A 26,281-nucleotide genomic window follows, 5' to 3' on the forward strand; every position below is an offset into this window, starting at 1 on the left:
TATTCATTCTTGCTGTCTATAGGGAGTACATTGTATTTTAAAACACTACATGAGGGAAAGGTGGGGGGGGGAGAATTTTTGCCATTAATTTATTTTTACAGTGTGAAAGTTAAAACTGTGAATATATCACTTTTATTCATTGGAAAAATTGCATCTTCACTCTTGAAATCATTATAGAGGGATATTGTACATTTGTATGTGGCAATGCATTACACTCTTCTACCTGAATAGGTTCAGGACTAGTGAGGGAATGGTATGTTCTGAATATACTGGTGCATGTTAAAAATGGCTAAAAGCTTTAGTAGGATAAAACACGTCGTCCAAAGTTGATTAAAGCCTTCTGCTTGTTAAAAACTCGATATCGCTAAGAAAGCAAACATTTCGCTCAATCTGCACTTTGATTAAGATAAGTAAGTGCTTGAGAGATGAAAATTGATTAAGAATTAACTTTTTATTTCATTTAAACTTTTTTTTTGAAGAATCGTGCTGGAACTATGTGTATAAAAAGATGAGGGGAAAAATTACAAGTTGAATAAACTTGGTACAAGTTAGCTATGCGTGCACATTTTCCGATGGCGGGAAACTGCGAACGCCGAATATGCGCTAAGGTGTCAACATATCGATGTTCAATAACAAAAACATGGTCTTGTTGGATCGATATCAGGTTATTGTCCGTGAGTTTTATATGTTAAACAGAAGAGAAGGATGAGACGCAATGAGGCCTAGCAGTGGGCTAGGTTGTGATCTATCGAGTGTAATTTAGAGTTATCCGCTGGAAGATGTGCTTATCAGCAAGGATTGTTTCATGTAATGGTGTATTTAAAAGGTAGCGAAAAAAATGTATTAAACGTGTTTGTTTTCAAATTAATTTATTATATATATGGATTAGTGTGTTAGTGTGTATGTCTAAAAAAATCGTCTTAGATGTAGGCCTTTATATGTATACGATTTACTAGGGTCCTGGAGAATGTCATGGGTAAAATTATTATCTTTTAGTTAGTTGGAACAAAATACTATTTTAATAGCCTGTTGTATATACATTGTATTTTTAAAATCATGCAAACAAAGAATCAAAAATCAAATTATTTATGTAGCTAGTTGAATTTAAATTAAATGCCATTTTTTTATTTAAAGATCAATTATTTGATTTATATTTACAAAAAAGTGAAAACAATGAAAATTAAAATTTTATTTACAGAGGTTGCAAAAGGATAATGGAATAGTGGCTGAAAAACCTAATTAATATTACCTCTAAAGCACATGGTGCAAACACATTATGACAATTACCACCATGCCTCTAAGGATGTCACACAAATGGCCTAAATCTTGTGGATTTGATATATTTGGTGAAGGTCCAACATATATTTTAAGTGTAGCCAAAGGAAGTATCGCCTATAATGCTGGCCTTTCACCAGGAGATGAAATCATTGAACTAGACGGGGAAGATGTCACAAATGCTTCGGCAACAACTCTCAAGTCCTTGGCTAAGCATAGTAGGTCACAGCCCCCTGTCTTAGGAGTGATAACGAGACTTCAGCAGGTAGAGTTAGTGTGTGCCAGAGTTTCAGGGTGTGGATTTGATGTTCAGGGAAATAAACCTGTTCGAGTTAAAAATGTGGAATTATCAGGGCCAGCTCATCAAGTGGGCATCAAACCAGGTACACTATGCCGTCAAGTAAAAGTTTTTCACAAATTTTTCATTTATTTTTGACAATATCATTAAGTTGCAAATATGTGTTAAGTTAAAAATATTGTTGATGAAATTTTTTAGTAAAGTGTTTATATGTATTGTTTGAAACAATAATCTTAGTAATACTTGGAGGTAAGGGATGCCCAAAGTTTACAACTCCTGTCAAAAAATCAAACTTTACTGTTCTAGTATAATTTTAAATATTCTTTAACAGGTGATGTTCTTTTGGAGATCAATGGTTTTTCAATCAGGAAACAAGAGGACATTAGACCCTTCCTAACTGGAAGATTAAGACGGCTCTCGGTCAGCCTTATACCAACAGGGAGAAGGAAAGAGTATAAACGGGTGGTCCGGAGGAACGTTCAAGCTCAGAATTTGGCTGGGGAGTGGGGGAGAGTCAAAAGAGCTAAGTCACTTCATGATAGGGTAAGAGATACAGAAATGAGTTCTGATCTTTAATTCTACGGGGATTCCGTAAAAAAGTTATAATTTGAATTTGTAGATATTACCCTGGTAATATTTGTTTTTTTTTTTTTTTGTATGAATATTTTCATGATATAGTAACTAATATGATATATATATATAAATTTTTTCGTTATGAATTTTATGAATAATATTTTAATAAGAAAGGGGGAAAGGAAACAAACTAATATAAAACAAATTTATACAAAAAAACCCCAAACAAATGACCCCCCTACCCCCCTCCCCACCAAATAAATAAAAGAGGGATTTAAAAGTCTGACCTTTTGCAATATTTTTGTGAGGAAAACAAAAACAAAAGATTTAAGTGAACAACTGTTTTGAAAAGTCAAGAAGTATGCATGGAGAAAGTATGGAGCTTCTCAGATGATATGCCACACCATGAATTATTGATTTTTATATTTATTTAATTACATACCAAATGTTGTTCTGTTTTCTTAGTTTGCCCCATTAAAAGCTAACAGATCTGAAAGGGATAAATGCATGTAATGTTATTCAAATAGGAGGGAGGTTAAAAATCAATGATTACAAAAAAAGATGGTTAACAGATGGTCACTTTAGGGGTTAAAATTTGTAGAATTGTAAATATTGCATAAATATGTGAGTTTGTTATGAGAGAGAGGGGAAAAAAATCAACCATTCATAATTTATGAATTACACTCTTAATACACAGCAGTGAAGACATCATGGTAGATTTTTCTTGCATTTTCTCATCCCTTTAGTAATTTTAAAGTAATAATTTTTCTTTATCTCCTGAAATAAATTCTTTCAGAATATATTTCTCAGAAAGTACAAAGAATGGTGTAACGAAACACCTTGACATACATGAAGAAAAAAAAAATACATTCACTGTTGAAAGTTATGCTTCCAATACTTAGAAGCACAGTATATTAGAAGAATGTTGGCCTAGATCAATAGCAGCTACTCCCAGGGGAACTGAGTTCATTTATTTTACAAGAAGTGTGGGCCATAAAGAAAACCTAGATACAATCAATGTCTTGGGGTTACTCATACCTGGGTATGAGATTTCTTTATTAATTTACAAGTACTGAGGCTTCAGGTGAAAGTGAATTTTTCTGTAAAAGAGAAACACCTGAAAAAGGGTGTAGTATAACACGTATGAGTGCCTTCAGAATTTAATTTTTATTGTTTAATGTGGTGGCAAAAAATCAGTTTCTAAATTATTTATGGTAAACTGAGAGATAAATGCCAGATGTAAAGATTGATGTGTTCTTGATATCAAAATCAATTTAAAATTTGATAATTCAAGTGAATCTATTACACATACTGTGCAACATGTAAGAGTGAAAGAAATCGAATTAGCAGAGTCAAAGGGGGAGAGGGAAGCCAATAAATGGTTTATTTTTGTCTTGAAATTGAAAACATTTCCTGAATGTGTAGAACTTCACCTCACCAACTGACTTAGATAATTAGATATGAAATAACAAGGCTAAGGAAGTGGTTTTGTCGTAAAAAAGAATAAAGAACACATTGTTGAGTATGTAAATAATATTTCAAAGATAAACAATTAATGCTTAATGAACATGCATTTAAAAATGAAGCTGTAGACTGGTATGCTTACATGATCACTGCTGTATAGTGGAGCCTTTTTCAATTAAAGGAGCTAAGCACACTGTATGGCTGACGATTGTGTTCAGTTCAACTGTTGCCTAATAATTCAATATTATTCCAGCCAGGAAAATTAATCAAACTAATTGGATTTTCCAAGTTTATGTGCATTTTATTTCTCACAAGAACAAAATTGCTTTAGATCGGCTTTTGGCATGTTTATACATTGGTGGTGGAACAAAACATTTTTGTGTCCCAGGACTCATAATTGTGCCAGAGCTTCTATACTTGATTGGTCTTTGAAATATAGAATTTGATTCATCCAGTGCCATTGGAACACTGGTCATTGTGTTAACTAATGCACGTTTCCTATGGAATATTGTCAAGGGACACAGACAGGAGAGCCAATCAACAATATACCATTGAAATTTTCACGATAATTACAGAATGTTATAAAGGGTTTTCCATGGCAATAAATAAGTTTTAAAAGGTGTAGTTCTGTTTTAGAAGATGTGTACACCAAACACATAAAATATGTTGGATGGGAAAATTCAGAACTTTTCTGGATCCAGTGGTGCTGATTAAGAATTATTTGGTGCATTAGTGTGATTAATGCAGGGGATATGGCACTGATTCCATTCATTAAACAACAGATTTATCTACCCATCTATACTGTACATATTGATATATTATGTGTTCACTTCACACAGATGAATGAGATCCTAGGGAATGACTATGAGAAGAAAATGGCAGTGGTCAGTGTGTTAAAGCAGTATGCAGAAGACAGGGATGTGGACATGTTGGCCAGAGCTCTAGCGGCCATTCTCAAGACGCCCAGACAGACTGGGATTATTCAGCAAATCAGGTACCCATATAGTGTGTAGAAGACATTTATAGCATAGTTTAGACAGTTTTCCCTACCTTCTGGTTATCTAGTCATCCATGTACTCTAATTGTAAATCCTGTACATTGATTAACAAATGTAATAGTACAGATCATTTTATGCTTAATATATGTATAGACTATTTGTTGCACTGGGAATTTTTAATTTTTATGATCTCATTCAAAACTACCCATGATTTCCACATTAAGTCACAAACTAGTCTTACTGAAAGAGAGATATCAATTTATTAAACAGGCAGTAGCCACGTTTCCAGTTTCCGGAAAGGGGTGGGGGTGCAGTGAGAGTCTTTGAGGGGTACCCTTTTCTTCTAAGCCAGAAAATATTTTATGAAAAGCTACAATTTTGATGGGTTCTGTTGTGTTCTGGAAGTCATTTTCAAATATTAAATAAAAAAATCTGGCAACATTACTTTAAACAGATAAAGAAAAGGGGGAATGCAATCACACCCAATGACCTCCCCTTCCATTAAACTACAAAATTGGTATAAGATTTTTAAGATAAAAATTGAAATGAATATATGAATAATATTAACTGTGTTAATTATACCATGTTTGGTAAAGAAAATCTTACTTATAACCATACCAAACCAACAGAACCCTACTAGATTTTGTCATTCAGAACTTTTGATATAAAAAATGTATAATATTCAGATGATTGAAGGATAAAGCATGCTAAGTAGAAGGAACTAATTTCTATAAAACATTAATTGTTTTTGGAATTTCAGGAACTTGATTTAGAACCACAGTAAAAAAAGTTATGAGAGGCCTTTTCCTTTATTAAGTATTCAGTAATAATCTGCAAGGAAATGTTTTTGTCTTTCAAAGAAAATTATAGGAAATGCTTTTGTCTTGTTGTGCTGCACAAATTGCTTTGTAATCTTGCAGGCAATTTATTCCTCCCAAGCAAAGAGCAAGATTTGATGAATTTCATAAATATCAAAGAGCAAATATGATCAATTTTGATGAAGAGGCATCCAAATTTGATCATGCTCACACAGACAGAAGGTAATTCAGTTTAATTAAGATATATTTCCTTTTCACAGACTCAAGGGGTTGTTTGGCAAAGTTGCTGAATTATATGAAATTAAATACTAAACATTCAGTTGGTTTGTGATGATGAAGTTTGTAATGATCCAGTCATCTCAATCACATTATAACATTTGCTTAGGTGATCCACAATGGGTAAAAATTTAGAGATGTTGTAGTCATATATATAAAATATGTAATATTTACAATATATATCTTCTCCACTTTGAGTATACCGGTATGTTTCAAGTAGATGTATTATTTCATTATATCAAAGTTGTCCATGTTTTGTCAGAGTAATCCAAGTCTTTCGAGAGAGTGGAAGCTTTGGCTTTGTGATTAAGGGGAACAACCCTGTGTGTATTGAGTCAGTGGACCCTATGGGACCTGCTGATAAGGCGGGACTCCAGGCTGGGGATGTGATTCTGAAGTTGAATAACATTGATGTCAGGTAAAAGCCCAGCAAAAAGGGTTTACAGTTGTTACTTACACAATTCACTTTTACACAATTCACTTGCTTGCTTAATTATTACCTAAGAACAAGTATTGGAGAAGTTATCCTTTGACATGAAGACCAGGTGTTAAGAAAGAGAAAAAATAACGATGCAATTCAAATACTAATAATTAAAATGTGTTCGATTCAAATTTTTCCTCATGTTATTTTCATGCATATTATAAAAAGGGTTGTATTTGTGGCAGTCAGACGGGTTTGATTGCCTGGGAGCCAGATATATACATGTAGCTCAGTTTGTAGAGCACCTGACTAGAGATTCAGGTGACCCAGCTTCGAATATTGGTCTGGTCCATTGCATTTTTCTCCTTTTCCCATAACATTTGGTGCCATGCTATGCCCTGGAAGTAATCTAGGTGAAAGACCTGCCAGGGAAGAATTTGGGTTGGTGTCTTCAGGGGTGAAGACCTTTAAGGAGGGAGGAATATGGTGGTCAGATGAGTTTGATCACCGGTGGCCAGATAGCTCAGTTGGTAGAGCACCTGACTAGAGATTCAGAGGGCCCAGGTTTGAATCCTGGTCTTGTCCTTCACATTTTTCTCCTTCCCCATTACATATTACTGCATATAAGCTGAACTTGGTCAGTATAGATTTTATAACTAATACTAGCATGGAGATGGCACTCACCAGGTAGATGCATTTATAATATGACAACAATCAGCAGTATTCCTCACCTGAAAGTAGATCATTGGTAACATAGTACACATTGTCTTATCAGAATTCAGATTCTTGATTAATGAACTATCAGGGTATATGATTTTAATGGATTCTCTCCAGAGCTAGCTACCTAAGTTACTGCTGATTAAGTACAAATGTATTGATTTTGTAGGAGGTGTACACATGCACACTTAGTGCAGCTGCTTCAGGACAGCGGGTCGTCCCCAGAGATCGAGGTTCTCAGAACTCAGAGAAACGGTACTGTCCTTCAAAGTCAATTTCATTCTCAGACACTAACTAGTCTACATGACATTCCTTTCCCTTTATGATATTTCAATTGCAGTTTTCCATTCTGTGCTGGATTTTTTTTGCAATGTCAGAATCATATTATGCTTCTTTGTTTTAAAGGAAGATTATAGATGTAGAAAACATAAGCACAGTAGAGCGTACAACATGGAGTTAATTAAGTTATATTTTATTGTTTGTTCTTATTTCCAGAAGGTTTGAGTACACTCAGTATGTCCACGTTGTCTCTATCCTCCATCTCTAGTCACGCCTCCTCTCAATGGATGAAAGCAGACGGCAAAGAAATGATTGACAGCAGCGGAAAGTCCTTCAAAAGTCATGTGAGTAGAACTTACAAGTAAATCACAAGTGAAATTATTATTTCTTAAGTAAGAGTAATTATTTGTGTGTGTTTTTAATTGATTAATTATGTGTGTTGCAGGCTGAGTATTTACTGACATCAAAGGAAAGATCTCACATGAGAAAAGCCATGATACAGTATGATACATCCAGGTTAGTATTTTTATGCCCCCGGATCGAAAGATCCCGGGGGTATATTGTTTTTGTCCTGTCTGTCTGTTTGTCTTTTTATCTTTTTGTCTGTTGTCAACATTAACCATGCCAATAACTTTTGATTGGTTGGAGCTATGACTTTCATATTTCACATGTGAATTCCTTGTGACAAGACCTCTCTTTGGGTACCATCATATTTGACCTTGAGTTTGACCCACTTTTGCAAAATTTTATGAGACTTTAACCTTGGCCATAACTTCTGAACAGTTGGTGCTTGGGGTTTCAAACTTCACATGTGTATTCTTTGTGACAAGGCCTTCCTTTGGATACCAAGAACTTTGACCTTTTAACCTTGGAGTTTGACCTACTTTTGAAAAACTTTAACCTTGGCCATAACTTTTGAACAGTTGGTGTTTGGGGTTTTAAACTTCACAAGTGTATTCCTTGTGACAAGACCTTCCTCTGGATATCAATCTTTTTGACCCTTTGAACTTGATCTACGAGTTTGACCTACTTTTGAAAAACTTTAACCTTGGCCGTAACTTTTGAACGGTTGGAGCTAGGGCTTTCATTCTTCACATATGTAATCCTTGTGACATCACATTCCTTTGGATACCAACCACTTTGACCTTTTGACCTTGACCTAGGAGTTTGACCTACTTTTGAAAAACTTTAACTTTGGCCATAACTTTTGAATGGTTGGTGCTAGGGCTTTTATACTTCACAAATGTAATCCTTTTGACAAGACCTTCCTTTGGATACCAACCACTTTGACCCTTTGACCTTGACATAGGAGTTTGACCTACTTTCGAAAAACTTTAACCTTGGCCATAACTTTTGAATGGTTGGTGTTAGGGCTTTCATACTTCACATATGTAATCCTTGTGACAAGACCTTCCTTTGGAAACCAACAACTTTGACCTTGACCTTGACGTTTTAATTTACTTTTAAAAACTTTAACCTTGGCCATAACTTTTGAACAGTTGCAGCTAGGGCTTTCAAATTTCACAGGTATATTTTTTGAGGCAAGGCCTTTCTTTGGGTACCAACATTTTTTATCTTTTGCCTGGATTTTGACTTGCATTTGAGAACTTTAACCTTTGCCATAAGCTGCCATACAGGGGCATCAGTGTTTCACAAACACATCTTGTTTCATAAAATATTTTACTAAAACAATTAGAGTATTTTATATCTAAATTTTAACATGCTATTAGAAACATTATTTGTAAAGAACAAGAATGATTGAGGCAAATGGAGTTATTGCAGCTTTAATGTGCTGTAAAAGGCTAAAAGTTTAGGAATATTAAAGCTGAACATGCATATGCCATATTAGTTTTGCTATCTCCTATATCAGCACAGGGGTATATAAACCCTTTGTATTCGTTAGTCGCTGCTGAGTGTAGTACATGTATGTCTTCATGTACATTGTCTTTTTGTTTATGTTTTATTTCATTGAAAGTGCATTTGTGTTTATTTCACTTTGTAATGCATTGACCAGTGCAATTGATATCAAATATCTTTGGTATCTATTTTTCCTGATGTGACGGAGGCATACAGAAGTCATTTTTGTCTCGCCCAAGTCTATCATAATGACAGTGAAAGAGACATCTGTTCAGGTAAACTCTGTGAAGCGAAATACATTGAACTCTGAGCAAAGCTGAGGCTTATATAGCGGGTGGAGAATGACCATCTTGAGAAGACTATAATGGTGGAAAAAAATAACTCTTTTCCTTTTACGAATCTTGTTCAACTTTAAAGTAATAGGGGTCTTGACACTATGTAGATACAACATCTTTTCACAATTTAGAAATGTAGTGGATTTCTACCACCAAATCTCCATGATACTGGACACACAGTCCAAGAAGACCCTGTGGAAGTTTATCCTCATGAAGTTGACCCCTCCTCACCAGGAATACTGTCTGAATAAGATCAACCTGTCTGAGGAGGTCCTACTGGGTAAGTAAAATCAACCTGTCTGGGGGAATCTTACTGGGTGAGTAATGTCTGAATAGAATCAACCTGTCTGAGAAAATATTACTGGGTAAGTAAAATCAACCTATCTTGGGGAATCTTGTTGGGTGAGCACTGTCTTCCTCATATGTTAAATTAAAGAACAAAAAAAAAAAATAAACAAAACAAAAATTTTAAAATATAAAACATGCACCCAGTCATTTTCAAAACTAATACCAAGCCTTTGATTATGCTTTCAGAGGTAGCAGCACTTCCTAGACATATTGAAAGAGCTGATGGCAAGAGTAAGTTCTTTAATATAAAGCACAGTCAAAGTGGATGCAGGTATCTGAGAAAGTGCTCTTTGTTACAAATTTAAGTAACAATTATAAACTCTGTGAAAGAAAATGATGTACATTAGAATTTTGATGAATAAGCAAATGTTTATGTCATAAAAAAGATGCCTTTGATTTAAAAAAGAGTACATCTCGAAATTCTTAGTACCCACCTAACAATACAGTCTGATTATTATAAGGTGGATACAAGGAGATGTATGTCATTGAAAATGACAATGATTGCATTCTATCTCAATAGACAAAATTCATATTCATCTCTGTAATGTTTCTCATCTGTAATTTGAATTCTCAGCTAACTTCATGGTATTTCATTGTGCATTGTATATACATGTACATGGTAATTATGTAATAAGATTTGGAAAAATGAATTCAATAGAATTTAGTTGAATAACTTTATTAAGGAATTTGCACCATTTTCAGAAAATTCTAGGCCCTCAACACCAAGACCTAAACTGACCTCATTCCAGCAGCAGTGTGATTACTTGTTGACTTCAAGGGAGAGAACTCATCTAAAGAGGTCACTTAGAGCATATGCACACAACAGGTGAGTTAATCAAAAATGAAGTTGGGTTGATGATGTCCTTTCTGCTTGAGAATTCTACTTGCAGATGTGTAATGCATTTTTTAGAGTTTGACAACTGTTATATTTTAAATTAAGTTATTTGAAACCTTTCTTTCTACAGTGGCCTCCGGCTATTATGAGATCGGATTCAGTGAGGTACCGATTACAATGAGAAAAATTTTGAGTCCCAAATTAATTATTATATATTTCTTTTATAAAAATGCTGGATATAACGAGATCGCTTACAACGAGATTCAGCTTATAACGAGGTCAAAATCCGTCCCAGTTAGTAGAAAGAGCTATCGGATATAACGAGGTACTCGTGTCGCGCATAATTGCACCTGCTAGAGTCAGGTAAATAATGGTAATTATCAAAGGTATCTGTACACAACTTTAAGCCATGACAATTAATAGCGATTCTCTGTAACCACTTAAACTTTTTTGCCACGCATGGTCACCGATTTTGATGAAACTTTGCCCATTATTAAAGCTTGACACCAGAAACATATATCAAATAAAATTTCGTTGCTATGTGTCTTGGTTGCCATGGTAACAGCCAGAAAAGTTGGAAAAATTGAGATTTTCAGCTACTTTGAATCTTTATTAAGTCTTAATAAAGACTAAGAAAAACAAACAAGCCATTCTCACAAAAACATGACACCTTGTTGCCACTTATGCTATAAAGAAACTATTTAGAATTTATCTCTAAGTAAGTGGTAACTATGGGTACATTTAGAATACATTTTAGATGCTGAAAAATGCTCAATATTCACTAATGATAGGTGTTACATAATCAAACTCAATCAACAGCCTAAGAAAAACAATAAAATTATTTGACATTAAGTAACTAGGTATTGGCAACATTATTCTAAAACTAACTTTCATGGTTGCCATGGTAACACTGTGTAACCATGCAAAATCTGTTGCTAAGATTGGGTTAATGCTACTATCTTGAGGAAAAACAATAAAATTCATGACTGGCACATATACATCCTTAGGACCTTGCAACACCGACAACAGAAGAAAAATTGGGATTAATTGTTACTTTGCAGGGTAACCATGGAAACAACTTACCAGTTGTTTAAAGTGATATTTTTTTGTTGCCTTAGGAATTTACTTACCTTTTAATCAAGAAACATATTACTTGACTCACATTGAAGAGTACTTATCTCGTAGAACTAAAGTTGAATATCATATATTGAGAAAGTTTGTTGAAAAATAAAACACTGTTGCTATGGTTACCAAGAAGGGAAAATGTTCGATTTTTAAAATTTTATATCAATATAAAACCCAATCACTCGGCACACCTCGGCCGATTCGTACCTCATCAAACCTCGGCTGTATCATGTAAACCTCCATTAAGCCGGAGCTACTTTATACGCAATATGGCTGCGCCCTACATTTACACGTGCACAGTGTGCTGAATTCGATCCGTTCACAAACATGTGATTATGTAAAGAAACTAAGTGCATTTTTCTTGTTAAGTGTTATTCTTAGTGTAACCTGTATGCTTTTGAAAATTTTCATCGTATGTCAGATGCATGTTTATTATCGTTTTCAAAGCGTTACGTTTTCCCTAAGCGGTAAACAGGCAGCCTTATCACAAATGTTAAGCGGAGACGCATATCAAGTTTCCTCGTACAGCCGAGGTTTGATGAAGGTGACGGAATCAGAAGAGGTTTGCCGAATGAAAACCCGATGTGCCAGCTTTTTGCATCCAGTTAGAGATCGGATGGTAGTCAAAATTGAAAGTCAGGTTAGTTGTTCATAAAAATCAATCATAAAAGTCTTGGGAATCTACATACAAGGGTACGTATCCAAGAAGCAGAATATTTTTCAGATTTTTGTGCATATTTTTTTCGGCTAATTTCCATAGCAACACTCTATTTAAAGAATTGAGTTTGAATTTTTTGAAATGTGAAAATTAGGGTCACACTAACACCTTTAAAATTTGATCATCAGTTATATAGAAATATGCTTTTTAAAAAGATATGATAAGATTAAAACACTAAGAGAGTAAATTTAAAATCCCTTCGTGGTGATAAAACCATGGCAACCATTGCCAACCTATAAGAAATATCATATTTCATCCTAGGTATATGTAACAAGGATCTTTTGTCTATTATTTGCTTGCATTTCAACCTATAATTGTTTTTATTCTTAACTGTATGACTTTATAAAATTAAATGAACAAAATTATTACTTTTGAATACTTTGTTTCCATAGTAACGTAAGTAATAGTTGATTTATCAAACATGTTAATCATGCATTTAAGACATCAGGCCTTCAACTTTCAGAAACAGTCATTGCCACTTGTATGCTTTGCTGCAAACGTTAACTGTGGGACTATGAACATGTTGAAAAATGCCATTATTCAAACTTTAGGACATGTTGCTATGGTAACCATGACACGTAGCAACCAGTTTTTGCCTGATTTGAGTTTACAGTATCAAAGACTTTTATCATAGAGAGTTTGGAGAAATTCTGAGACTATGCGTGCCACAGCTCCTATATAAAAGTTCAAGTCATTACAGAGAATAGCTCTTAATTAAAGGTGTTGAGAAGTAATAGCGAGTTGTTTTTATTGCTTAAAAAACTTCAGTATGGCTTCTAGGAAGGGAAAGGTCATTTTATACAAAACAAAAGTAGAAACTATTAGCGAAGTTTGAAAACATTCAAGGAAGATTACTAATGACTATGGATTAACATTTAACACATTTAGAAAAAAAATAAAAACCAAATAAGACTTCACATTGTCTTGGAGTTTTGGCCTGGTAATTTCGATGTAGAAAACGTGTTGTATACAAATGCATGTGACCTGGCAGAGTTAAAGAAACTTGGTCAGCACATGGAGCTAAAATTAGCAATACCACTTTCAATCGAGCCTTCCGATTCTTCGGCATTGATTCTTAAGATATTTAAACAAAAGCAATATAAAATGATTTTTTTTTTAAATAAAAAGTACGATTGACATAAAATGAAGAGATTGGCAAAATTGAACATAAACAAAGTTTATGTCAAAACATTGAGAAATTTCTGCAAACTAAATTGTCAGACACAGAAGTGGTACACATAAGTAGAAAATTCAATACAGATATTGAAATGGACAATGATTCTGCATTTAGTACTTTACAAAATTTGGAACTGCAGTGTAACTGAGCTTGATCTTAATTGCAGTGCAATGATTATCTTAGTTAAAATACATGTAGTGAACCCGCGTCGTCTTTCATTATTTAACGTCCATAAATAAGTTAAAATTGTGCATGTTTTATTTAAAAAGAAATTATTTTATTCATTTTTCAAACTATGTCTTTAAAAAACCTTTTTCCATGTCCTAAGAACGTTATTTCACTTGGGAACATGCTCAATAATATATGCAAGTCTTCATTCAAATACTGATCAACTCTCAGCTTGTAAAATGCAGATATCGGATATAACGAATATCGGTTATAATGAGATCTAAACCAATGTCCCCAGCATCTCATTGTATCCGGAGTCTGCTGTTCTTAAATTTGTATTTAAAATGTTTGCTCAGTTATAATTATGAATTGTAGAAATGTGGAGAGTCTGATCCAGTCATTGGAGGTGATTCTAGACACACCCTCTAAACATACACTGTGGATGTACATCATTCCTCTTCTGATTACAGAGCATCAGGACTACACGAGACAGAGACTTAACATACAAACTAATAACAAAAGTAACTCCAATTTAAGTTTATCTTAAGATATTGAATGATATGAATCTACTGAACTGTCATATTTTTTTCTCTCTATTCTTCACCAAGATATTTCACTTTTCAAGATTTATCTACAAGCATGATACAGTCAAACCTTGTTATCTCAAACTCGATGGGACTGAGAAAAAACTTCAAGATGTCTGAGGGTTCGAGATGTCGAGGGTAAAATACTAAAGAAATATGTGGTTAGGACTTCCCAATCATTTTGACATATCCATTGTATTCGAGATATCGGTGTTCGAGATACAGAAGTTCAACTGTATCTTACGTTAATTTCTGAACAGCCATCATACTTGAAAATAAGAATATTCCCCTTTCCACCTATTTCCTCTCAAGTCTTAAAGTACCCGTAAGATATTATGCTTGTAGATAAATCTTGAAAAGGGAAATATCTCAGTGAAAAATACAAAAAAAAAATAACAAATACATGTAGTATTATGCTTATAAAACTATGAGTGTTCTTATTTTAAGACTTGGGAGGAAATTGATGGAACAGGGAAAAGTGTTTTTATGCCCACTTTAGCTGAATACTGAAGTTAGGCTTTCTGATCAAAGTTTTCAATCTTCTGTATGTTTGTTAACTTTTCACATTTGTTTTTTGTTATTCTAAAGTACAAGGGCTGTTCAATAATTATTGAGACATTAAATTTATAGAAGAAAAAGATCAATTCATGAAAATTCCCTGAAATTTTATCAAGAACAAACTAATACAAATTCCATATGCAAAATTTCTAGTTAATGGCATCATTAGATAAGTCCTAGTGATAAATCTTTTTTTTTCTGACATTATTTGTTAACATTCTAAAGGCCAAACAGAAAGAGATCTCTCCATTCTTCAACTCTCTGTTAACACCATGAAATATGTCTTACAGTTTTTCTGTACCAACTTTAGCACTGTCTTAAGTTCATCTGTACTAATGGTGTTCATCCAGCTTGTTTGCTTTCACCTTCTTTGAATAAGTTGTCCAAAAAAACATAAATTGAAGTCAGTCTAAGACAACTTTTTTTCTTCTCTGTGTTTATCAGTTCCTTGGTCTAGACAGTTAACTGTATGCCTGCTGCTCCAAAAAGTTCAATTCAGATTTCTATAGCCTGATGAAAAATTTTGATTATCTCCGTATTTCTAATATGGAAATTCTATCAAACTGCTATAAATGAAGTCAAAATTAAATTGAATAGATTTGTAATTTAAACAATTTCGCTGTTTACTCTGAGGACATTTATGCCATAGTATTCACAGATTTTTTTTTTTTCAAAATTTCATGCAATGGATACTCTAAAATATTTAGATTTGGAAGGAGCTAGAGTAAAAAGAATATTTCAGTGACTTCTGTTTATCCCTCTTACATGTATGACTGTCACAGTTTCAATCAAATTTGGCCTTAGTAGTATATTTTTCCTTTGAACCAAAAAATAAAAAAATTTAAAACTTTCAAATGTATTTATGGATTTTTTATGCCCCCATAATCAAAGATTCAGGGGCATATAGTTTTTGCCCTGTCCGTCTGTCTGTCTGTTTGTCCGCAAAACTTTAACCTTGCCCATAACTCTTGATTGGTTGGAGCTATGGCTTTCATATTTCACATGTGTATTCCTTGTGACAAGACCTTTCTTTGGGTACCATCATATTTGACCTTTTGACCTTGGAGTTTGACACACTTTTGCAAAATTTTATGAGACTTTAACCTTGGTCATAACTTTTGAACAGTTGGTGCTTGGGCTTTCAAACTTCACTTGTGTAATCCTTGTGAAAAGATCTTTCTATGGATACCAACACCTTTGACCCTTTAACCTTGACCTTGGAGTTTGACCTACTTTTGAAAAAAAAACTTTTACCTTGGCCATAACTTTTGACCAGTTGGAGCTATGGCTTTCATACTTCACATGTGTATTCCTTGTGACAACTTCCTTTGGATACCAACAACTTTGACCTTTCACCTACTTTAATTTTGAAAAATTTTAACCTTGCCCATAACTTTTGATTGGTTGGAGCTATGGCTTTCATATTTCACATGTGTATTTCTTGTGAAAAGACCCTTTTTAACTACCAACATCATATTTGACCTTTTGTCCTTGACCTTGGGAGTTTGACCCACTTTTGCAAAGTTTTATGACATTTTAACCTTAGCCATAACTTTTGAACAATTGGTGCTTGGGCTTTCAAACTTTACATGTGTATTTATTGTGATAAGACCTTTCTTTGGATACCAACAACTTTGACCCTTTAATCTTGACCTTGAAGTTTGACCTTCTTTTGAAAAAACTTTAACCTTGCCCATAACTTTTGAACAGCTAGAGCTAGGGTTTTCATACTTCACATGTGTATGCCTTTTGAAAAGACCTTCCCTTGGATACCAACAACTTTGACCTTGACCTTAGAGTTTGACCTACTTTAATTTTGAAAAACTTTAACCTTGGCCATAACTTTTTAACAGTTAGTGCTAGGGTTTTCACACTTCACATGTGTATTCCTTGTGACAAGACCTTCCTTGGATACCAACATCTTTGACCTTTGACCTTGACCCATGAGTTTGACCTACTTTTGAAAAACTTTAACCTTGACCATAACTTTTAAACAGTTGGTGCTAGGGCTTTCATACTTCACATGTGCATTCCTTGTGACAAGATCTTCCTTTGGATACCAACAACTTTGACTCTTTGACCTTGACCTTGGAGTTAGACCTACTTTGGAAAAACTTTAACCTTGGCCATAACATTTAAACGTTTGTTTCTAGGGCTTTCACATTTCATGAACATGTGTATCACTTGTGACAAGACCTTCCCTTGGGCACCATTTGACCTTGACGTTTTACTTACTTTTGAAAAACTTTAACCTTTGCCATAACTTTTCAACAGTTGGTGCTAGGGCTTTCATATTTCACAAGTATATTCCTTGAGACAAGACCTTTCTTTGGGACCAACATTTATGATCTTTTGACCTGGAGTTTGACTTGTATTTGAGAAGCTTTAACCTTCGCCATAAGCTGCCATATGGGGGCATCAGTGTTTCACAAACACATCTTGTTTTTATTTGATTATTAAAATGGCCCTCTGCTTGGAGGAAACTACAAATAAGATTTTCATATATAAAAAAGAAAACTGTGATATGAATTAGCAAAATTATGTTTAAAATCTTCTTCAAATGGCCACAATTTGACAATTTTTTTATGACAACATTTTTTAGTAGCATAAATTCAATCCATATCTAAAAGAGCCTGGAAGAGGACCACAAAAGGGAATCATAGTTTTGCTTTGAAATTTTAATGAAAATAGGAATTGCAGAGTCAAGTTTTTTTAAATTAAGATACCCCCCACCTTTAGACCCTTATTAAACTAAGAATCAACATTTGCAATGACTAAAATAGTGACTTGGGTGCACAATTTGATAAATGGGCCTTTTTACGGTAATTTTTTTGTACTTTTAAGGTTAGATTGTAAATTTAATTGCTTTGAAATTTACATGTACATGACCTTGTATCTTCATTTGCAGATTCTTTCAAACCAGGAACTCCAGGAAGTCATTTAGGATCAACAAGGAGTAGAACATTTGGAAACATTGATGAAGATTTTAAATATGGTATATATTGTGATAAGTAACAATGAAAAAAGTGAAGATAACGAACAGTGATGGATCTCAAAAAATCTATAAACAAAACAAATATGTGAAGAGGGTATAAAACATGGATCCCTGGAAATTCCAGATGTGGGATCAGGTACCAAGGAGGGGTAAGTATCCCCTGTTGATGGGTCACACCCTCCATGAGCCTTCTGTATTGATAGCTAGACAGAAAATTTTGTAGTCAAATTCTGTATTAAAACAAAGGCATACAGTTGATATGAAAAATGTCATCCAAAAAAAGAACCAATGATATGTTATATAATTGCTAACAAGGTCATTGTAATGACCATAGAATTGACAAAATGCTGACTTAAAAAGAGGTAGTTGAAATCCCTGTAACAGCAACTTATCTGTCCGTGGCCTGCCTTGGTTTAAAAATTGATCATCTCGGAGCATGCTTTTGAGAATCTAATCAAGTAAGTCAGGATATGTAAACACCATTTAGAGGTGATGGTGGGATATTACTACATAAATAAGGAAAGTTTACAAAAAGCTGAAGTCATCTCGTTTGTCATAAAATTTATGTCTCGGTGATCTTGTAGAAGAAATGGGGAAAGAAATGTAAAATGATTTGCATTTTATGTATTAGTAGGAGCAGCTGCAAATGCACTGAGAAGAGGCAAAGGGAGATCTAATTGGGTAGCACTCTTTTCATTATTTACTTAGAAGCCTTTAAAATTTGAAATCAATACTTAGAATTCTATTTCGATTTTTTTAAAAAAAAGAAAAAAAGTGTGTGTGGAATTATCTTTTTCTTGTAACAGTCCACCTACTCATCAGATGAGGAGGATGTAAGGGACAGAAGTATAAGGTCAGGGGTCAGAAAGGCCAGAGGGCGTTTGTGGAAGAAGATGCACCCTGGGTACACCTACTCTTCAGATGACATTGATCTTATAGGGAAACATGGATATGGTAAGTCATGGGGTTATTACATTTCTACAAAATGTGAAAAGGTCGGTACATTTACATCTGTATAGCAAAATTAATGTTTGTAAATATGTGTTAGTATTATTTGATCATATGCTGACATATATGTGTATTACATGTTTATTTGATTCAGAACATCTAGCCAAAAGAAAAGTGCGTACACATTCTTAAAGATTTTCTTATTAATAGATTTTGAGAGAAAAAGAGTTGGAAATGGGAAAGGATATGACTTTGCTTTAATGAAAGAGCTGGAGGAAACCAGAAAGGCTGTACAGGAAGCCAAGAAAGCATTCCAGATTAATAGGGGATCAGGTACCAATGCAAATGTCTCCTCTACCAATTTCCAAGTATGATTAAGTTGAAATCTAAAATGATATATATGTGTTTGTGTATTATATTACTCCTTACAGAATCAGAGGAAGATATCCATTCAGCTACTAAATATGTGACAGTTATCCCAATTCCCCAATTTGACCATTCACCTTTGAGTCGTCATGAGAGTCCCATCCTGAATGGGCATGCTCACTCAACCAGCCTTCCTAATGGACTCAATGAACCCCCAGAAATTATCTTCACTAGTGAGTCTGACAGTGAAGTAGAAATTCAGCAAACTTTGCCCAAGTCCTTGTTTTCTGTGAATTCCATGGATTCCTTCAACACCAGAGCACTGACTGCCTTGAAGGAACTCGATGCAGCCATGGCAGCAGAGGCTTCAGATTTAGAGTTACGTCCCCTTGGGATGAAGAAAAAAGGGAGCGTACTGCCCACGTCATCTCAGTCCCAGTCATCCACTAACGAGGATACAGATCCAGATACAGACCAGGTGGCAGCACCTCCACCTCCAGGTCAGATAATGTATAGAACTTGATATCTTTAACATCGATATTTGTTATAGAATATAACTATATAGTTTCTAGTGCAGTGTATTTTTAATGGAAGTGAAATTAATTCTGAATTTGTATTGCTTATTTATATCTCGATTATTTTACTTGGATTTTTCAATCTAAATCTGAATTCTTTACACCACCTCTAGAGATGGTTTCACTTGGATTAAGAATAAGTGAAAATATTTATTCTTGACTGTCTTCTAGGTAGAATTTTCTGCATCTACCTAGCAGAACTGTTTCAAAGTGAAATATAAAATTCATCTTTTAGAAAAAAAATAACAAACATAAACTGATTACATGCACGTAACATCAATTATGTGTACAAAATCAAGCTTTATTTTCCTGAACTTGTAAATTATTGTGTGGATTAATGACTTTGAATTCTGAATCTACGTTGGTTTATTTTAACCATGCAAACATGGCTTTACTCTTTAGCATTTATTTTACAGAAATATAATTTTTTTACACCTTCAATGGAGTACTGTGTCCACGATTATTAATTTCAACTATTGTTGTTAGTTTGACATGTTTAATAAAAGTTAAAGTACTATGCCTATATGATGTGTCTGATGTTGATATTTTATAGCTCCCCCTCCCCCACCTCCACCCCCTCCCCCTTCTCTTGCAACAGATGTAAGTGTGTATTCTCATCAAGTTAATGTAAAGAGAATAAACTGGGAAAAGATTGGTGCTGATAAAGTGGAAAATACCATCTGGGAACAGGTAGGTCTGACTCAAAGAGAAATGCTCATTTCAAAAAGTAAAGGTTGAATTTTCTCTGTGAATTCGAGATAAAGATCTTTGTTTGTTATTATATTAGGGTCATGCATCAAGATTCAGGTGCCCTGTAATAATCACTGTGTCCATCTCTCAGTCCATCAACACATATATCTGTCAGTCCATCAACACAGATCTGTCAGTTCATCAACACAGATCTGTCAGTTCATCAACACTTGTATCTGTTGGTCCATATACACTTGTGTCTGTCAGTGCATCAACACATATCTGTCAGTGTCACATTTATATCCGTCAGTCCATCAACACATATCTGACAGTCCATCAACACATATCTGTCAGTCCATCAACACAGATCTGTCAGTTCATCAACACAGATCTGTCAGTTCATCAACACTTGTATCTGTTGGTCCATATACACTTGTGTCTGTCAGTGCATCAACACATATCTGTCAGTGTCACATTTATATCCGTCAGTCCATCAACACATATCTGACAGTCCATCAACACATATCTGTCAGTCCATCAACACAGATCTGTCAGTTCATCAACACAGATCTGTCAGTTCATCAACACTTGTATCTGTTGGTCCATATACACTTATGTCTGTCAGTGCATCAACACATATCTGTCAGTGTCACATTTATATCCGTCAGTCCATCAACACATATCTGACAGTCCATCAACACATGTCTGTCAGTGTCACACTTATATCTGTCAGTCCATCAACACATGTCTGTCAGTCCGTCAACACATATCTGTCAGCATTTATATCTGTCAGTCCATGAACACATATATCAGAAATTATATCTTACCTACAGTTTTAAAATTTACTACATAGCTGGTTTGGTCAGATGAGGACACAGTGTTTTGGGTTACTTGGTCAAAGGTTAAGGTCAAAAGTCAAACTTTAATCATTTCACGTTCATGTGATACATTTTTTCCAATCCTAGAGACTTCATAATATGTAGGTCGAGAGTTGTTACAGGAAGACACCAATAGTGGGGTCAAAGGCATGGATTATTTAAATATAGACTAGTTTGATACAATAATTTGCATATATTTTAAGGTTAAAAATCTTGTTATAATTGAGAAATTTGGTTTAGAAGAAGGCATCTTTTGAACAGCCATTAGGATATATGGCTATTATATATTTAGAGTGATGCAGAGTAGTATTAAAAAAACAGTTTTTTTCACTAAATTGGTGAACAATGAAGAAAGGAACACTTCTACAGATTTTGAGCTTATTCATTCAAAGGTCAAGGTCAGAATGGTTTATTTTCACATGATTACCAGTACATTAAAACAGACTTTATATTCACAACACAATAACACACCTATGGATTCTGTGGCAATTTGCTCAGAAGTCACAATTATTGATATAAGCATACCATGGGATCCTAGATGACTGTTTTCTAGGTTTTTAATTGATGTAAAATTTGTGAAATTTTAATCATGCAGTGGTATTGAGAGTTGAAAAATGAACTGCATCAGTTAACAAATAGATTGATTGCTGTAACTGTGAGAATAGTTTATAAGATGTTGCACTCTTTGTAGCTAGGAAATGATGACTTAGACGATGTTATCAAATATCTGGAATTAGAAAATCACTTCAGTATCCAAAACAAAAGAGCAAGTAAGTGTCTTAATTGTGCTTCTCATGAAAAAATGTGTAAGTATAGATTTCAAGGGAGAATACCCTTGCTTATGCAACAACATGTAAACCACTTTCACAAGCTAACTGTTTATTAATATGCATGATTTATTATATAATTTGAATCATTTCATCACTTTCTGTTTTTGCCAGTTGTCCATGTTGAACTGTGTATGTTATTGGCTGATACATTGTTGTTTTGTGTGTTGTAGAGGTACCTGAGAAAAGAAATGAGATATACATTCTAAATCCCAAAAAGGCTTACAACATTTGTGAGTACCTATTAATACACTCAGCACATACCCTCTCTACATACAGCCAAATCTTGATTTGATGTTAGTTTATTAAAATGAATTAAGGAGTGCCTCTCCTATGCCCCCTGCATAAGTTTGGCTCTATATGTTGGTGATTAAACTCTTTAGAGCAGTTCCAGTACTCAAGTTATGATAAACTCTACCTGTGCCAAACTTAGTTGAGGTCCCTCTATTAATATATACCTTACAGTCACATCTGCCCATATTATCAAGTTGATTGACAGGTTAAAGTTTAGAAGCCATTTCCTTATAGCTTCAACTGTTATAAAAATCAAATACATGTAGATGATGTTGTTTGGGATTTTAACTTCCATTATTGCTTTGAATACTGGATCTTAATGTTAGTTGAGTAATGCGATTTGTTTTTAATCTCTCAGTCTCTTTCTGATAAAATGCCTCACATTTACCAAACTTTGAATATTCAGATGGATTTTTTTAAGTGCTTAAATATGAAATCAAACTCAGAAATTAGCTTGTATGCAATATGATGCAAGCCTAAACATAGAATTTTGTGTGGACGTTAGAGGTTAGATTTTTTTTAACCACGATACCTTAAAAAAGTTAGATTTTAGCATGTACTGGTATGTCTGCCTGTCACATATCTTAAATATTTTCCTTAAAAGTTGATGAAAAGGTATGCTATGTGCAGAGTTTGATTTAGGATAGAAGCTTTGTTAAATTTTGCAACCATATGGTTAGGTTAGTGAATAGAAAAGTTGGCTAGGGGAGAAGCATTGCAGAGATGAAGATCTTATTTTATTAGCAGGTGCCCTTTATTCTGTAAATTCGTTTGCTGTATAATGGAAGCTGATTCTGAAAAAAAAAATAAGGTTTAAAAAACCTTCAAGTCATTCAATATTGTGGTACAAAGTAATAATTGCACCAAAGCATGAATTTAAGAAGCTTTTGTAATATGTCTGTGAATGCATTCTCATTTAAGATGCACTTTTCAGAAATTTATTGCATATAATGTACCTCCTATTCTTTAAAAGATACACAAGAAATGGACAAAAAGGGGAGGGGGGCTTGTTGGATAGTATCACTGTCTCCAAAGTTTATACATGTATTTTCCCATTGACAGCCATACTGCTAGGACACCTGAGGTTGTCTGTGGATGAAATGAAGCAAGCCCTGTATGAAATGGATGAAGAAATCCTCACACCAGAGCTTCTAAGACAACTGGTGGCATTTGCTCCCAGCAAAACAGAGGTAGGGATGCTTTTGCTAGTTATGTATGGATGTATGTAAACAAGTACCTACAATTAATTTTTGACAGTTGTGGTGCATTCACAGTAAAATATGGTTTTGATCTGACAGATGGAGCGCTTTAATGCATTTGATGGTGAGATAGATGAGCTCAGTAAACCAGACTTATTTGCATATGAGGTAGATATTTATACTCACAGATTGAATATCATTTATTTTGAAAATTCTCTCATAAAATAAATCATTTATCTTTAAAAAAGGAATTTCTTAACTTTGATCCTTGACATCAGAATGAATAATGAATAAGATATATTTCAAATTTTACTTATTGCACTAGATGAATATACAAGGCAGTATTTATCTATTGCTTTCATGGTTAACAACATAATGGCTATAACATTTAGATAAGTAGTAACATTGACTTCATTCAATGTACATGTAACTTTATTTTGTTTTTAAAGATGAGCAGGGTTCCAGGCTATGAGCAGAGACTAAAGGCATTACTTTTCAAGGGAAACTTCAATGAAAAAATCACAGAAATGAAAGAGGTACAAGTTATTTTGTCACTTGTTGAAAGTAATTTTTTTTTTTTTTTTTTTTTTTAGCATTTCCTAGAATATATAGCTACAACTGAATCTCTGTAAATACATTTTACAAACATTTCTATATGTCATATTTCTTATCTTTCTTGTACAAAATCCTCTTTCAAGAAAGTATGTATACATAGCATTTTACATTCAGTTCTTTCATTTTTGAATTACAGAATCTTCAACACATTAGGAAAGCATCCAAGGAGCTTAGACATAGCAGAAAATTAGCAAAGTTACTAGAGGTATTGAAATCATTATATACATACATATGTGACTGTGTTCTAATACAAACCTCAAACGTACATGTAGAAAAGCATCAGAATGTACTTTATTTACTTTCCAGTTGATATTGGCTATGGGAAATTACATGAACAAGGGAAACCAGAGAGTAGGAGAGGCATTTGGATTTAAGATTACTTTTTTATCTCAGGTACTTATATATACACTATAAAGAATAAACTCTTTAAAATTTGGCTCATAAACAAGTAATTTGTAAAAATCTTTACCTATCGAAAGCTCTTTTTAAACAACCTTTTGTAGCTTGACATCACAAAGACCAAGGACAATAGAACGACCTTTATCCATGTCCTTGCTGATGCAGTGGTCACCAGGTTTCCAGATGTACTGACTGTGGGAGAAGAGCTCAGTACAGTGATGGCAGTAGGCAAGGGAAAGCTGGCTTGTAGTGAGTAGTGTGAAAGTAAAAGTACTGATGTCTAATACATGTACTGAATTCTGAAGATATAAAACTACTGTCATGTATGATCCTTGTGTAAAAGAATCAAGCATGTTACTTTATATTAGGTATATGTATCTTTTTTGAATTCTATTTTACCTTGAGAATATGCATGATTGTATGCCAGATTTTGAAAGAAAAAAATTTAAAAACATATACTATCAGATTGATTTGATTTTTTTTTCAGTGTCAAATATAATGTTAAATCAGGAGCTTCAAGAACTCAGAAAAGTATTGCAGGTAAGTACCTTGGAGACATAAAGCATAAATAACTTGAAAATTCAACTTTCTTCTGAAAGTGCACACTTTTCTTATGAAATGTAATTTTTAATCATTTACCTGTATTTCTTATTAACAGGAAATATCCAATACCCTGGACAAATTTGGTTCACAGAAAACTAGAATAGTGAATGATAAGTTCCAAGATGTAATGGGTGTATCCTTTAACGAAAAATATACGTGCTAGCATATTTCACAACTAGCACATTTTAGTCCTCAGACTTTCATTTTGTGTTTTGTGGAATTATTTAAGATTGTTAAATTTGAAAAAGAAAGACAGAATGTATTTATCATACGTATGTGACAATTTTGTATACTCTTAAAAACCTTACTTCTTTTCCTAAATGTACGTAGCATTTCATATCTCAAGCCTCTGATGAAATTCAGGGTTTGTTTCGATTACAAGCCAATACTATGGAGGAATTCCAAAGCATGGTGCAGTATTTTGGAGAAGACCCCAAGAAAAGTAGCACCACAGAAATATTTGGAATTTTTGCAGACTTTATAACCAAATTTGAGGTAAAGGGAATAGTCTTTCTTGTTTTGTCGAAAATGGATGTTTGCTTTGCAGATTTATGTTCTTTTTTTTGTCATTCAATTTCTCTTCTGTTTCTCTGATATTGGGAATTCATTTTCAAGTAAAGAGAATGGAATGTAGCAAAATTTTGACAGTTGAAACAAGACCAATATGTTTAATACAGTATCTGATTTTTGGCAGCTATCAGTAAACTAAACCAATCTTTTAAATTTATTATATATGAATTTCATCATTATTAGGCAAGAGTGTCATTATTTTTTTTTTTTGTTGCAGGCAGCTCACCAGCAGAACATGATGTACAGGAGGCGATGACAAGAACATTTGCTCTTACCAAGCAATATGTCTTGCAGTTGATTTGTGCTTTCTGGGAGTTCTGTAGTTGTTTTATATGTACATGTAAATCAGACATATCATTCCAGACTCACAATATCTGTCATTACACATTGAACAATTTCTTTAATAAAATATGTTAAAAATATCTCTTAATTTTTTCCATTATATTCTAGTAAATGTCACTTGGGACATTGTTTGTTGGCGAATGAATTGGCTCATGGG

At 33.9% G+C, this 26,281-nt stretch overlaps 1 protein-coding gene and 1 non-coding gene across 2 annotated transcripts; both read left to right on the plus strand.

Moving 5' to 3' along the window:
* The first annotated feature begins 582 nt into the window (after window positions 1-582).
* Window positions 583-26,204, plus strand: LOC133190340 (delphilin-like). Its single transcript, XM_061325914.1, has 31 exons — window positions 583-826; window positions 1,199-1,658; window positions 1,905-2,116; window positions 4,450-4,604; window positions 5,528-5,647; window positions 5,964-6,119; window positions 7,009-7,094; window positions 7,335-7,462; window positions 7,564-7,634; window positions 9,442-9,590; window positions 9,845-9,889; window positions 10,361-10,484; window positions 14,057-14,202; window positions 17,732-17,818; window positions 18,450-18,499; window positions 18,625-18,772; window positions 18,977-19,099; window positions 19,198-19,632; window positions 20,261-20,397; window positions 21,967-22,045; window positions 22,276-22,335; window positions 23,459-23,586; window positions 23,695-23,763; window positions 24,045-24,131; window positions 24,347-24,415; window positions 24,517-24,603; window positions 24,714-24,858; window positions 25,097-25,149; window positions 25,268-25,345; window positions 25,543-25,707; window positions 26,000-26,204. Exons 2-31 carry the CDS (start codon window positions 1,277-1,279, stop codon window positions 26,036-26,038), a joined length of 3,813 nt encoding a protein of 1,270 aa, XP_061181898.1. The 5' UTR covers window positions 583-826; window positions 1,199-1,276; the 3' UTR covers window positions 26,039-26,204.
* Trnas-aga (transfer RNA serine (anticodon AGA)) lies at window positions 6,635-6,707 on the plus strand. The gene has a single exon. It is a non-coding gene; the product is annotated as a tRNA-Ser (tRNA).
* Window positions 26,205-26,281: the final 77 nt, after the last annotated feature.

The sequence above is a fragment of the Saccostrea echinata genome, unplaced genomic scaffold (assembly GCF_033153115.1).
Source record: "Saccostrea echinata isolate AGI-Se365-2 ecotype Australia unplaced genomic scaffold, CSIRO_AGI_Sech_v1 ptg000022l, whole genome shotgun sequence".
Lineage (NCBI taxonomy): Eukaryota > Metazoa > Mollusca > Bivalvia > Ostreida > Ostreidae > Saccostrea > Saccostrea echinata.

What these genes read in the sequence shown, in the direction of transcription:
- LOC133190340 (XM_061325914.1), top strand. Translation starts at nt 1,277, where the DNA reads ATGACAATTACCACCATGCCTCTAAGGATGTCACACAAATGGCCTAAA. An exon ending in GAAAGTCCTTCAAAAGTCAT is followed by an intron (nt 7,463 to 7,563) that starts GTGAGTAGAACT and finishes TGTGTGTTGCAG; the next exon opens with GCTGAGTATTTACTGACATC. An exon ending in CAGACTTATTTGCATATGAG is followed by an intron (nt 23,764 to 24,044) that starts GTAGATATTTAT and finishes TTGTTTTTAAAG; the next exon opens with ATGAGCAGGGTTCCAGGCTA.